This window comes from Embiotoca jacksoni, unplaced genomic scaffold (assembly GCF_022577435.1).
Source record: "Embiotoca jacksoni isolate LCO1_2020_lvr unplaced genomic scaffold, fEmbJac1.0.p SCAF_3, whole genome shotgun sequence".
In the NCBI taxonomy this organism is placed as follows: Eukaryota; Metazoa; Chordata; class Actinopteri; family Embiotocidae; genus Embiotoca; species Embiotoca jacksoni.
In genome coordinates, this window is record NW_027185381.1 from 23,330,814 (window position 1) to 23,346,067 (window position 15,254).

At 43.4% G+C, this 15,254-nt stretch overlaps 2 protein-coding genes across 4 annotated transcripts in view; both read right to left on the reverse strand.

Moving 5' to 3' along the window:
* On the reverse strand, window positions 1-4,637 carry LOC138206469 (fibroblast growth factor 6-like). Its single transcript, XM_069163203.1, has 3 exons — window positions 3,909-4,637; window positions 3,238-3,341; window positions 1-258 (listed from the first exon to the last, which is right to left on the reverse strand). Exons 1-3 carry the CDS (start codon window positions 4,252-4,254, stop codon window positions 82-84), a joined length of 627 nt encoding a protein of 208 aa, XP_069019304.1. The 5' UTR covers window positions 4,255-4,637; the 3' UTR covers window positions 1-81.
* A 1,082-nt stretch (window positions 4,638-5,719) lies between these two features.
* The window catches only part of LOC138205782 (solute carrier family 45 member 3), a 29,645-nt gene continuing 20,110 nt past the window's right edge, over window positions 5,720-15,254 (reverse strand). For all 3 annotated transcript variants that reach the window (XM_069162010.1, XM_069162012.1, XM_069162011.1), the window contains exons 3-6: window positions 14,480-14,670; window positions 13,041-13,704; window positions 9,626-9,891; window positions 5,720-9,530 (exon numbers count right to left, since the gene is read on the reverse strand). In XM_069162010.1, coding sequence (XP_069018111.1) covers window positions 9,087-9,530; window positions 9,626-9,891; window positions 13,041-13,704; window positions 14,480-14,670 — 1,565 coding nt within the window. In that variant the 3' untranslated portion in view covers window positions 5,720-9,086. The remainder of the gene's footprint in view (window positions 9,531-9,625; window positions 9,892-13,040; window positions 13,705-14,479; window positions 14,671-15,254) is intronic.

A 15,254-nucleotide genomic window follows, 5' to 3' on the forward strand; every position in this document is an offset into this window, starting at 1 on the left:
ATTCATGTTACCTGGGAAATACTCCACATGTGCAAATAAGTTTGTTATTGCCAGTTTTTTTTTTTTTTTTTTTTTCGCTCGTCATATTCGGGGTAGGAAGTGCGTCACAGTCATGGCGGTGGTGGCCTTGTTGCCCCTCTTCACGCGGCCATGCTTGCTGAGCGCAATGTAGGAGCCTCGGTAAACCAGGGACTCGTAGGCGTTGTAGTTGTTGGGGAGCATGCTCTCCTTGAACTTGCACTCGTCATGGAAGACTGTCTGGAGGGAACGAAGAGAGACGGAGAGGGTACGTTTTAATTAACCGCTCGAGGAAGACACAGAAACAGCGGTTTCAACGTTTGAAAATAGAAAATTATAAAAAAATAAAATAAAATTTTAAATCTCTTGGGGAAAAACAACAACATTTGGACAATGTAGAGATATCTTTTGGGGAATATTTGTGCCCAAGAGATCCGGAACCAGCGGGCCGGTAGCCTTAGTCTGGCTGTTAAAAGATTTTTTTAAAAAAACAACTTTCAACCAACACTTCCAAAGCTCAATGATTAACATGTTATATCTCGGTTGTTTAATTCGTAGTCTCACACGCAAATAAAACCACCATTTATAGTTGTTTTTGTTTGTTTTTTACTTTTGTGTAGGCTGCAGATTTTAACAAAAGAGATATTTTAGGGTGTTAATCAGTGAGCTTTTACGAGTCTTAGTTGTTGTATCTTTTTAAAAAAAAAAATATATATATATATATATAGACAGATAGGTCGGCAAGTAATTGCTCGGTGTGTTTCCAGTCTTTATGCTAAGCTACATTTGTTCCAGCTGCACATTTGGCGAACAGACCTGAGAGTGGTGCTCATCTAATCCTCATCTAACAACAATGCAGATGATGGTGTCAAACTAGTCCTTTAAACAGTTTAAAGACTTAAACCTTCAGAAAATATTGAAACTTTACAATTAAGCGCCACAAACACAGTTAAGATATATAAGTTCCAAAATTAACAATAGAAGCAGTGACCATTTTTTTTTTTTTTTTTTTTTTTTTTCCACATCCGGTCCCTCTGTGTGTGAGAATAATCTCTAAATATCTGCCACTACAAAAGACCAATACGACCGCTCTGCTATTCTGAGCTGGCAACGCACGACTCGTGCGGTGTGCAGCGGCACAGCAAATGCTCTCCGTCAGAGACCACGTGGCCTAATTCAATCTCTTATCAGACCATCAGCCCGCTCACGAGCTAACGCTTCATCACTCACGATGAGATAACCGACTCACGTTCTGTCTGTCAAATACGTTCAAGACAACAAGACGAGCAGCAGCCGTGTGTCAGCAGGGCTCTACCAAACCCAAGGTCCCCACCCACCCACCGCCGGGAACAGTTATATATTAATAACTTGTCAACGCTGCGTCTAAAAGCAAAACAATTACGTCTTCTAAAAGTTATCTCTAGTTATTCATCAAATACAATTTATCTGTGTGATAAGGACTTTGAAAAAAAAAACCAACAGGGCATGAATGTATAAATCGTTACTGCCATTAAAGATCTGTGCTTGAATTTGAAAAACAGCATGTGACGCAGTTTAACATACAGTATGAGGTTTGAATATTGTCTGACTAATAGAGGCCAATCATGATATTGATATTCTGGGAGTCTAAAAAAACAAAAAAAAAAGGTGATGAGAATATTTTGTCCAATAATGATTTGTTTGCCTAATTTTCTTGTTTTTTTTTTAAATTTAAATTGTGATAAGATACAAAGTGAGTGGAAGATTTTACAGAGAGAAAAATAAACATGTAACCTCGCTGGTGAACAAACTTTCATTGGAGAAACTGCATCTAAATGATGTTCAACTTTGGCATGTCTGTACTGCAATGTCTTGTTATGAGTATGTATACCTACAAAATGAAATATAGCAATAAAAATAAAACTAGGCTATAAGCCGATATCAGCTGATACTTGTACAAATTATTGGTCTAACTCTAATAGACGCCCATAATATACATTCAAGTCCACCAGTTCACAAAGAACATTGGTGTCTTTACTTTTTTATCTGTCACCTAAATCTAACATCAATCTTCTTAGAAACTATCAGTGCAATTTCATATTTCCAGAGAATAAGCATAACATTGAACACTTTCAGCAATGGAGAGTTTCAATTATGACTGATGAAACATGTCCAAAGCGGAGCACTACATTTAGGTCAAATTCAACCCCAATATTTCCATTCATATTTCGATAATAATACTTTCTTTTTTAAGTTATGAATTATCAAATAGTTGACCAAACAAAACCAAATACTGACTAGTACTTAACATTTCGCTACATACAGATAGTTATCCCTCTAATAAAATACATTTTATGTAATTAAAGACAAGCTCCTGGCTGGCTGGTGACAATCTGAGGACCAAAGTTTCCTTGTTTTGACTTGCTCTGGATCTACACTGATGAAACTCTGATTATTCTACGAGAAAGACACTAAACTCTAAAATGCAAAAGGTGCTCTGCCTTGTGTCCTTAAAACACTTACTTACTGGAGGCTTCTCTGAAATTTCAAAAAGCATAACAGTTCGAACAGACATAAAGCTATGAAACGCTGACCAGACAAATGTTATTCTGTCAGACTACAATTAAAAATATAAAAATGCACTAGAATAAAATTTAAATGGTGTCTTATTTTAGATGTTTGGAGATTATACGGTTTAGAAGCTGACTTATTTTTTTTTTATTTTTTTGGGGGAGGGGGGGGATCTTTTTGCCTCCAACGTGTGTGATGGGCTGCCCTACGAAATAAGCACTTTGCCATTGAAATCGATTTTCAGCTCTGCTGACAGGTTTCTCGGAGTCAAGGGGTTTCCCCTCCTCACACACGCAGACACGCAGACACACACACGCACACACACACACACACACACGACCACATTACAGCCATGCATCTGTTAACCTCATCATTATTTAGCCATAGGCCAACTGGCCTAGCACTTGCTTTAAATAGAGCTTTATAAATTCCTGATGAAATTAAAATATATGGATTTCGCAACACAAAAATATGCAGCCCCCCTGCTGGTAGATAGAGTACCACTCCAAAATATAAAAGGCAAATAAAAAATTAATTAATTAATTAATTAAAAAAATAAATAAATAAAAAAAAAAAATTAAAAAAAAGGGGGGATCAAGCTGCGTCCTAATTTCAGGATCCAATTAACTAACAGTGCTGGACAATAAATGAAATACTGTGCATACCTACCGTTCCATATAACCTCCCACGGCTGTTCATTGCGACAAACAACTCACTCTTCACCCCGTACAGGCTCACTACTCCTCTCTCCACCGTAGAGATTTCTATTAGACCTGATACAGGACAAAGAATGATCACATTAGGATTGAAAAAAAAATGAACCGAGCATCCTGGCTGATTGTGTTTTCTCATGGTGACTGGAGCATTGTGCTTTCTCTGCGTCTATGGGTGTAACCTTGCAGGTTGCTGCGCAGCATGCCGAGCCTTTGTTCTGCATCTTTCACTCCCAGCTTACAATTAGCATCCAGGCGCTGTCAATTAAGAGCATTCTGGTTATTGCAATAATTGCAGTAATTGCATTGACGTGCACGGCTATTGGTCTCTGGACCGCCCTCACAGGGCTGCGTAAAAATAAGTTGTGTCTAAAAGCGTCCATACATTCATGACATGGTTGAGCTTGGGGAGGAGGGGGAGGAAGAAGGGTGTTCAGCACTGATGGATACTTGTTTTTAATAGATTTTGTCTTTGCCTCGGAAGAAATTCAATTCTCCCTCTGAGTCGGATGAGATATGATCATGCAAATAGAGGGGATACACTAGCCTGCTCATCTCAGATCCATGCTTATTGACTCAGCCTCTCTTTTATGTCTATTGCATTACATCGGTGGAGGTATAACTCACTGTACTGGTTTTCATTATGTGCACCGTTTATCCTGCCGTCGGGGAGGATCTGAAGGTGAAACCCGATGCCCACGTTGCAGTAGAGCCTCCGCACTCTTTTGATGCCCAGCAGATAGTCACTCTCCCAGTTCAGCTCCGGTTTCTCCCCGGAGATCCCCAGTACAGAGCGGGAGAAGAGGGTCTCCCATCGTTTCTCCAGTAAAGTTGCATTTGTCCTGCTGCTCGGTAAAGGGTACGCTGACACGATCCCCAGCAGAAAGCCCAGGAGAACCACCGCGGTCAGCGTCCAGTGCGGCGTGCCGGCCTCGCAGGACATACTGACGAGGAGCCTTTGCGCAACGGCCATCCGGTTTACCTTCGGGCCACGTGGTCGAAATTAATGACCCTAAAAATACCGCTCTTCTTGTTTTGCTTCCTTCGGCATGCTGGCTGAAGGTTATTTTTGGAGCGCAGATCAGGGCTTTGGGCATGAAACGCAAGCCTCGGTGCAGAGGAGGAGAGGAGACGGGAGAGTGCGCGGCAGAGCTGGAGGTGATGGTGATGGTGATGTTGTTGGTGGTGATTACCATGTTTTGCAGCTCCTCCGCGCCCCACTCTCTCTCACACACACTCTCTCTTTCTCTCTCTCTTCCCTCTGACAGTCTCTCTCTCTCGGTGTAAGAGTTCAGAATAAATCCTCTGGGCCACCACTCACCAAAAACCCTGTTTCAACCTTGCCAGGGCTATCGCATCCCTGGATGACATCATGCTGACTTCACCGCTGGGATAATACAAGGGTAGAGAGGGTGCGGACAGCAGCAAAAAATACCAAGTCTTTGGAGAGTTGAGGGCAATAGCCTACTGTCACTGCTGGACTGGAAGGGAAGAAAGCTTATTGGTGGCGTTCAGCGGCCGTGGGACGCGATGGGGCACTCGGGGTGCTCCCAAATTGGGTCGGTGGTCATATGTCTGTCAGGCCGCTTCCTTATTTAGAAGGAAGGTGTAAAAACAGGCCCACTTGTCACCGGAGAGCAATGACAGGGCTCTTGTGGTTCCACTTCTTCTGCTGCAGCCGTTCAAGAACTTTTCCGAGCAAATCTCTGTTTTTTCTAGGCCTAAAATGACATGTCAGCTGGAGCCGGGAGGCAGCAGGGCGCCCGCTACCAATCGACCGCAAAGATCAAAGGTTCAAGCCCTCGGTGTCTGCCTGCATCCGCCCCTCTGACGTGTCCTTGAGCAAAGAACCGAGTCCTTCTGAGCTTTACAGCACGGCTGTGGAGCAGAGGCCCTCAGTCACATTTTAATCACGTCATATTTTTATATGTACACCTTAACCCCTGCGTTTCCCGTGGTGCATTCGTGAGAACTATGAGGAGAAGCGGAGAGGCCCCGTCATGAAATGGCACACATTGTCGGCATACCATTCCCTGCAACATGAAAGCCTATCGTCTTTTCCATGTAACAGATAATGCCACCAGCAGCATGCCCATGCGTCAGTGGGGCCAGCGCAGTTGCGCACCAGCGGCTCTCCTGCACGCCACTTCCCCGAGATTTCCAAAGGATGGCACCATTTCCAAATTCATTTTAAACTACTCGTGGAGCCTTCGGGCTTTACTGTCTGAGGGGCAAACTGGAGACTTCAGACACAAAACATTAAAAAAAAACAACATTTAAATTAACAGTAAGATTCAAATCTTATTTCAGATTAATCCAAATAAAATGTGTTGACCTCTATTGTAATATTTTCTGATTAATTACTACTAATAACCAATTACCATTTCTTTTGATATTGTAAAGGAGAATATGTTTTATAAAATGACTCGGACAACATCTCTTTGCAATGCAGTTCTTTTATTTTGTATAAAATCTATTTGTAACTGCATATTTATACACAATCTGATAGATGTACAATAACAATGAAGTACAACCTTTTCCTTATGGCTGAATGCATTAATGACATTGACATAAGTGACTGAAATATTGTGATTTAAAAAAAAAAGAAAAGAAAAGTCATATCAAAACATGACAACTTCTGGCCTAAACATAGTCTGACCATTGGCACTTTTTGTTTATATCAAACAGGTCATTTGGTTTATAGGGCAACAGTGGAGAGTAGAAAGAAACTCCACCCATCCTATTAGATATCTGCAGTACTAGTTAAACAATATAACAGACCTGTGATGCAGAAGAAGAAACAAGTGGTTATATGAGACCCAGAAAAAGCAGGATTGACAAAATGAGAAGATTCCTTGCAGCGGAAAAAATAAAACTCACAGAGCATCTCAGTCATGTGACTGTAAAGTTTTCACCTTCACACGCTCCACTGGCAGTATTGTCACCTGAAACCGATATGATACTGACAGCAGACATCAGCAAAACGCCCCGTGATGTTACCAAAGCTACAGGATAAAGTGGGTCATGTTAAAATAAATTATAGCTTTGAGGATGTTTCTATACCATATCTATACAAATAATTTATCTTTTTTCACAGAAACAGCCTTCACCCTTGCACCTATAAAAAGATGCCAAAGAGTCCAATAGTTTAATACATGCTATTTTTTGTAATAAACGCATAATAAATAAATACATATGTACAAAAACATGTTTGAAAAATGTACAGGCACTTGTAAAAACGACCGTTTTTCTGACACTTCAGCTACTGCTGGACGATATTTTCCTGTGCGTTTCAGGGTGAAAAGGACAAGTCGAGCGTTGGACTACGCAGTAATGACAACATGACAAATCCTCCGATCCTCCATGCTGAGCACAACTACGGCAATAACATCCTTTGGGACTATTTGTATCTGCTCAAACTGATTTATCGCCCCATTTGTGTAGGATCAGACGAGCAGGATAAAAAAAAAAAATTTTTTTAATTCTCTGATGGACTCACTGATTGTGACACAAACATTGCGTTTACATCATCTGACCAATGAGAAATCAAAAGCTTGACTGAAAGCCATAATGTACTGTAACATAGTTTGGGCGAAAGTCAATACCTCACACTTAAAATATTACTCATGCTTTCTCAGTCTGGCCTCCACGTTATGCGCACGCACACACAGAGCTAAATTCAGCGTGACCGTCAGCCCGTCGTATACAGTGCCCACACTTCACGTGATTTTCAGTAACCAACTGTTTTCATTTACTGCATGACTTTTTTTTTTTTTGGGGGGGGGGGGGGGGGGTTTCAGGAATGGGTGCTATGAAGTGGTCATCCACGACACGTCACCCTACATTTTTACCGTGCACCCCCAGCATTACACAAGAAGCCCATCTGGATGTCCGAGATTGTCACTTGAAAATACAGTAAAAAAAACAAAAGAACATGAGGTTATAGGCAGCAGGGAAAGTGTTTCATCAGTAACAGTATTGGGGGGGGGGGAGGGAGGGGGGGGGCGTCACTAAAACAAGGTACTAACCTGAGACAACTGTCCGGATCAGAAGTGTAGCTGGACAGGATGAGCAGTCCTGTTACACTAGACTCATTCATCTGGACGGTATTCCAATTTGAGTGAACAGCTTCATTCTTAAACCACCACAGTCAGTAACCCAGTAACCTCACCTCAGCAGGTTGCATAACAGAAGTCCCATAGGGATATACAGTAACTTTGTATATAAAATATTTGCAGTAAAATTGCTCATTAAGTATTAAATGAATCTAGGTGGTGGTGGAGGTGTGTGTGGGGGGGGGGGGGGGAATAATATCAGAGTACAGCTAAATCTATAAGTACTCCACCAATTCTACATATAGTCAGTTTACTCAACGTTGAGTGACAGTCAGCCAGTGAAAATAGTTTTCTTCTATTTTAAATAACTCCAATGATGTCATAGTGATGTCATTGGGGTTATTTTGCAGACTGGTGTCACCGCAAAAATTTACTGTGTGAATTCATGGGTGTGGCCACTTTCCATACAGAACTGTTTCCAGTTGTTCCATCCTACCGGGTGTAGACGTCGGGTTAATTTAAAACTACCAGATCAGCCTTTAACCAATCGGCTTTGATCGCCACGCGTGCTGAAAATTTTGCATCACTACAACTACATTTACAAAATAATGCTTAAATTAAGCATCATTGCACTGAGCCACTCTACTGGTCGCTAATTGGTCAACTCTTCTGAGTGGCCTGGCAGACCTTAATGTGAACAGGGTTTCCAGACTATAATCACAGTGAAGAAAAGTTAAGCTGAGCAACAGTCCGGCAACTTTGAGCTAGAGATTTCAAATAATTGACAGAACATCTGCATTATAATCAGAGAGCATGGTGCTTGAATGACGACAGGTAGGGCAGGTCTAACGAGAGATGATGCAGACATTTTAACCGTTCTTTTTAAATCCGTCTCTAAGCAGGTCTATATCGCTAGAGCACTCCTTTATGCGTGTTTAGTTTTTATTTTTGTATCCTGGAAACACAAGTCTACTGGTCCCACTCGTACTTCTATTTTCTGAATGCATCAATTTAACCATTCTGCAATTGTGCCGTAAAACGGGATTTTCTTAGTAGGATTGAGGAAAAAAACAACATGATGCATCTTCAGGGGGTTTACCCTTTAGTTAAATTCAATATATAATAAAATATGACCAGTCTCCAGATCGCCTCTGTGATACTGCGCATGAGTCTGGACGAGCCAATACGTTCCAAAACTGTGGAGCGCTCGGTATAAGACTGTAAACACCATAAAGGGCAGTAGCTGTGTATCTGAGGTTGACGAGTTCTGCGATAAACCCGCTTGATGGTACCTGAGAAAAAACATGGACAGAAATGATGTAACAACAAGAAGTTTTTTTTTTTTTTTTTTTTTTTTAAAGAGAGATTTCTATGTAATTCAATAGCTTTCAGAGAAGTGTGGACCACACCTGACCTGAGCACGCAGGTGGTGTCGACTCATCAGGTGGTTGGTAACTATTCCTGCTGTACTGCACCTCACTGGCAGGAAACATGGCTCCTGTGACTTTTTCTGTCATTGGCCACTTTCACGTAACCGGCCACACACCGACGGGTACACTTCCTCAGCTCAAGAACTTTCATTAAAGCAAACAGACGACACTAGCACAAAGCATTCTGGGAACAGCAGTGCACTGCTGACTTCCCCACATGGACCCTGAATGATTGATGGATGGATGGATGGATGGATGGTTGGATTGATTGATTGATTATCTGTGATTCCATCCCGCTCTCATCTTTTGTATTCAAGTCTTCAGCTTCTGAGGTCCTTTTGGTCAAAGACGATGTGACTGGCCAGGTAGATGGCGACGGCTCCGAATATGGCCGAGCCGGCGATGTAGGCAGTGACGGACTGTGCGAACTGAACAATCATGCCCATGAAGAGGGTGGGGAAAACCTGAGAGAGGAGAAAGGTGCTGTCTAAGATGGCGAAGTCCAAGCCCACGCCACGCTTCTCAAACCCCGACTCGGCCTCGTCCTGCTCAGCGCCGCCGGAGCCGAGAGATGAGCTGTTCTGGCTCTTTGGGCCGGGATAGTACTCGTAACTGTCCTGGTTGAAGAAGGTATGCTTGTAGGGAGGCCCTGCCTTGTGGTTCAATCCACCCTCCTCTTCCACAGGAGTCAAATACACGGAGTCCCGCTTGGCTGCTAGACCATTTTTATGCATGCTTTTGGTTATCCTTTTTGGCATAAAGACCTGAAATGAGACGAGAAAACAACCAGCTTACTCAATCAGGCGGATGTTTTTCAACATACCATTCTGGTATTTAAATGTGTTACTCGTGTTCTTACCTCTTTCTCCTGGTGGTAATGGCAGGTGAGTGTGTAAGGCAGAGTCTGCAGCGTTGCATACGCATAGCCAGTGAGAGCTGCCATTACGGTGACCAAGACAACACTTTTCGACAGGCAGATGACCGACGCAGAGACCGTGAAGCTCACCATGCTGCTCACGTAGACCCACCGGGACCCAAAATGGCGCACCAAACGACTCATGACCAGAGAGAAGAAGGTTGAGGTAGCACACTGCAGGAACAAGCCCAGACTGCCCATACGGATTCCTGGAAAGACAAATGTCAGTGTTACAACAAAGCGGCAACTAACAGTGACACCCATTGGTTTGTGAACGGCCGTTATAAAGCCTTTGGAAGATCTTGTGGGGGTGGGGGGGGGGGAACTGACTATCTGATTGGAAACCCGGTGGTACTATGTTTCGCCCACCGATAGCCGTGACCTGACTGCACCACAGGCCTGTCAATCAAACAGACACGCCCCCCAAAACGCCCTTTTTAGTTTAGATAGATAACTTGTGGAGAAATTTTATTCACTGAGAATTTTATTAGAGAAGTTGAATGAATGAATTGGAGGCTTTTTGGAGCCAACCTCTAGTGGCACCCGGTGGTATTGCAGCCTAATTAGCCTAATTTGTCAGACCCGGACACTATGTCCACTTTTATATAAAGTCTATGGTTACAACCAGGAGAGCCAATGAAGGATGGCTGCCATTGTAACAATCAAAGAGCTCCTCAGCGCAAACAAATTGTTTGGGTGGACCAACTTGGACCATCACAGGCAGAACTAACCTTAGATAAATCCATGAAAAGCCTGAAAGAGCAGGACACACAGGCCGGTCGTTGTTTACTGAGGCAACGTGCCTCCTGGCCCAAGTCTGGCCCAGTTAGCAAAACCAGACAACAAGCATTTATAAAGATGTCGCACCAACTGACCAAAGTGGAATTTAAAATTCAAACAACACAGGAGGGATTTGCACACTCCTCGGCAAAAGTAGATTAATTTATGTCACCTTCCTTCCTTCCTTCCTTCCTTGTCCGCTGCATCGTGTCAAAAGCTTTTCAGTTCCCAAATTAACACATTAACAGTCAGTAAACGGGGGATTTTAATCATGTGATGCATCATGTCCATGATCTAAAACCATAAAAGCAGCAAATGGAAGCAAAGTTCTTGATACCGCAGCTGACGGTAAATAACGTTCTCACGATGATATGTATTTAATGATGAAATAAAACAGTGCAAATAAAGCTGCATTTGCCTCGTACCTTTGAACTTGATTTTTCAATCAGACGGAAATATGAAACTTTTGTTTTCCATCTTTTGACAGAATCAAAGAACCGAAATCAGTTGTGGGATTTTGGACATCAAGGGAAAATTGTTCCCTTTTAAATAACGATCCCAGTTTATCCCCGTATGTTTGGCCGCCTAATAAATGTTATACTTTTTTTTTTTTTTTTTACTATAAAAAGATTCCATCTCCGGGCTGTGATTTATTTCAGCCTGCTAATATCCTGATCTTCGCTTGCTCTTGGTGAACAGTGTGGGTCAGGAGTTCAGCAGCAGACTAGCTTGTGTGGACGGAGTATGTGGATCATATTACTCCTGGAAAGCAAAGCTGCCGAGCCCAATTTACAAACACTACAGAGGGTAATGAGGACCGAAATTCAACCCTTGAGAGATATGGGACTGAGCCAGAATGCTTCTGACTCTGTGCAGAGGAGAACCGCTGCAGTTTGGGAAAACAGCCGCTTCCATAGTGTAAGCTTTACAGATAAAGGGATAGTGTTAAAAAAAATGAGGTAAAAAAAAAAAAAAGGCCAATGTAACTTTAAACAAAGCAGATCACCCTCATGCAGAGGAGCATCTGCAGACCGAATGATGTGGTTTAATAACATTCACTGTGTTTCAGATTAAACAAACAAATCTCAGACAGACCTCAAGAATTGTGCGCTTTGGCCGTCTACCTGACTTGAATGAACATGTTCTTTGTGTGCCGATTGCTTGACATTAATTCTTTGAGTGTGACATTCCTCGTGGTCCAGCAATCACATGGAGCAGAGATGGGGGGATAGGGGGGGGCAGAAGGTAAACAAAAGTAGGAAAGGAGGAGACAGAAGTGGACAAAGAGGACGGAGAAAAGAATGCAGAAGGACGGATGGAAAATGAAAGAGGGCAAAAGGTGAAAGAGAGGGACGGTTGAGTACTCAGATTAAAAGGATAAAACACTAAGTAGCCAGTAGTAGGAAGGGATTAAAAAAAATGAAAAGGGAATCTGAAAAGTACATAATTGTTAGTTGAGAGAAGTAATGAAAAGGCCAAAAGAAGGGAGGGAAGTAGGATGCAAGACAGGAAGTCTGGCTGGACAGAGACTTCACACTTAACTCTCACATGGCCCACTTGGGTAATACATCTGAAACGTGTCTGCCTCCCGTTTGTTTACCACATGCTAATCGTCATCATTCACTGTCTGGTAAAATACACCCAAAAAAGAAGTCTTCTTTTTTGGCCCTCTGACACCACCGACACAACCGATTTGTTCAGGTTTACCTGCCTTTAGACTGTCTACAGGGTATAATCACACAGCCAAGCATCTGCATATAGCTACAGAATAATGCCATAAAAGTGTCTGGCAGGATTAGTGACGGTAACAGTAAGTGATTTACGGAGCTGGAACAGGTGGGGATGAATACGGCGCGTATTTGTTTACAGTTTCTGAAGTGCAGGGTTGGAAAGTAATACCTGGAATTGTGAAATAAATTGGCTTGACATTGGCTTAAGCCCAAGTAACCAAAATATGTGTTAGTTCTTAAATGGAATTAGTACACAGTGTTGTCTAAGAGTCTGCAAGTCAGCGGCTGATTTTTGAGGGATGTTTCCCAGAACAAGAACCAAAATGAGTGCAGTAGGAAGACGCGTATTCAGAAACAAAATTTTCTGCCTGTGTGTCTCATGACAGAAGGATGTGAGTGCATCCTGCTGCTGAGAGAGAGGAGAACAACAACTGGAACTGGATTTCGCTACGTGGACAGGTGGCAGAGGTAAAAACACGATGACCAGCTACTGGAAGCTGACGATAGGGTGGAAGTTATTACAGCAACTCAAAGTGGAATTGTGATTCTAATAATCATTTTAAGTGGAGCTATTATTAAAGACATATTTTAGTTTGAAAGTGCAGCACTAGTTTTCATGTTTTAGTTAACAATAACAAAGTGGAATTTTGATAAATATTTTTGTTTGTTTACTTTGTTATATTTGGTAAATCCATGTTGTAAACAGTGCTTGAACAGGCTAAACTCTCATGAAGAGATGAATAAAGCTCGCATCTAGTGTGTACACCACAGTGACATGCAAATAATAAATAGTTATAATAATAAATAGACATAAATCTTCAATATATTGTATAAAGAAGAAGTCTAACCGTCATCGTATCGTTGCCTGGACACGCTTCCTGGCAATGCACTGGGCACGCCCTCGTACAGACCTTCCCCCACAAAGTCGGTGTAGAAAAGCATAAAGGACATGACGGCCATCCAGCTGCAGAGCTGAGCGACACACAGCTGCCTCATGACCCGCGGGACGTGGCAGTAGCTCCGGTAGATGGCCGGGGTCATGGACCAGCATGTTCTCAGTAAGCACAGTAAGGGTCCGGACTTGAGCAGCCTGAGTTTGCACTTCAGCAGGTAGCAGCACGAGCGCGGCACGCCGCACCTGCTGGCCTCCGTGGGCCCGGCCCCAGACTCCAGTAAAGACCCCGATCCTGCCAAACCGCTGCTGGCACACAAGGGCTCCTCAGACACCTTCATGGTGATGAGCACACTGAAGACGAAGATGAGGATGAGGAGGAAAAAGAGGCACTCGGCCTGGCCTCCTAGGTAAACCGAGAGCAGACCGCGGCTCCAGTCCAGCGAAGGTAGTAAATAACCCACGCAGCCTCCCAAGCTGACCATGAAGGAGAACATTGCAAAGGCTTGGCCGCACTCCTCCTCGTCCCGGTACAGGTCCGACAACAGAGCCTCCAACGGCGTGAAGCACACCTGTCCACAAAAGTCAAGGAGCCCCACGCCGAGGATGAGGAAGCCCACCTGGAACAGATTACATGAAAGAAAGTTACATTTTAAACTTGAACGGTTCTTTTAATTATCCAAATCTCAACTGAATAATACATGGGAGGACCAAGCAGTAACCAGCAGTGACGTCACCCGTCGGTTTGTGAACGGCCGTTATGTAGCATCGAGTTCGGATTTTGGTCGGCGCCATCTTGCTAGTTCGGAGCAATTTACAGCCAGACGTGACCATATTTGGACGAGCTGGGGGGGGAGCGAGAGGTGGATCTGACTCCATCTGATTGGAAACCCAATGATACTACATCCCGCCCGCCGGTAGCCGTAACCTGACTGCACCACAGGCCTGTCAATCAAACAGACGCGCTCCCAAAAAACACAGCTTTTTGAATCTTATTTTCTAATCAATGACGGGATTATTTTCAGATGGACGGCCAGAAAACGAATAAGAAGGAACGACTTTAGCTAACAACACCAGAAAAACTCAAATTTTATTGGCTTAGAATTATCGGTGACGAGTTGAATGGGAGTCTATGGAGCTGGAGGCTTTTTGGAGCCAACCTTTAGTGGCACTCGGTGGTATTGCAGCTTAAGGCACTTCTGCATCGGCCTCATTTTTCCGACCTGGAAGCTACGTCCACTTTTATATAGAGTCTATAATAAGGAGGCTGGGTTCCTAAACTAACCCCACATCCAGCTGCTAATGTCTGAATTATAACCAACACGAGCTGCTTTCTTGTCTTGTGCACTTTGTAGGTAGAATTACAAAATGACGTAAACGATAAACTCATCCTACCTGGACGGTGCGTCCGCCCCAAGCCAGACGTGCTGCGAGGACGTCGGCGTGGGGGATGATGAAAAGTGCCACAAGGACTCCCAGAGACAACAGCCAGATGAAAGGCCGTCTCCTGCCGTAACTGCTGTTGCAGTGGTCACTGGCCGAGCCGATCAGAGGGATGAACAGGAGGCCGAGCACTGGCCCGATACCTGCAGTTACAACCAGGGATACACACAGGAAGTCAGACAACACACAAACAAAACACAACATACAGTGAAAGAGAAACAGTAAAGACACAAGGCAGGTGGACAAATTGAGAAGAAATTCTAAGAAAGTTCTAAATATAAACATATGAATTCAATAAAGTTGAAATACACTCTGCGAGAAAAGATTTATTTTCCTTCCAAAACCCTGATTGCTTTTCCATTCATATTTTCCAACCAGATTTTCATCTATAAAATCTCTGCCGTGATCTACAACAGGAGCTTTTCAGCTCGTCTTTTATTGGCCCCGTCAGGTCCTCCTTGTTCCTGACCTACCAGGGTGGGCGAGCTGCATGCGTCCCTCTGTCATCATCCCTGATTGCCGGTGATGACTCCTACAGATGGCCTGCTGCCTGAAGGTAGCAGCTCATCAGCCTCACGTGGCTGGGTCGAGCTAATTAGAACACACCCTGGCACACTGGGTGTTCGCTTGCAGACACACAGGCAACATCTAAAGTGACCCAATCGCCGTGCTAGATTTTGCCATTTAAAAAAGGTCCCCTGTGGAGTTTTTATTATAGTCAGGAAGG

Bases quoted from the DNA above. Each gene is read 5' to 3' on its own strand.
- LOC138206469 (XM_069163203.1), bottom strand. From the start codon at position 4,254: ATGGCCGTTGCGCAAAGGCTCCTCGTCAGTATGTCCTGCGAGGCCGGC. The intron at 3,342-3,908 runs GTGAGTTATACC...GTCCTGTATCAG, and splicing joins ACATAATGAAAACCAGTACA to GTCTAATAGAAATCTCTACG. The intron at 259-3,237 runs GTAGGTATGCAC...CGTTCCCTCCAG, and splicing joins GTGGGAGGTTATATGGAACG to ACAGTCTTCCATGACGAGTG.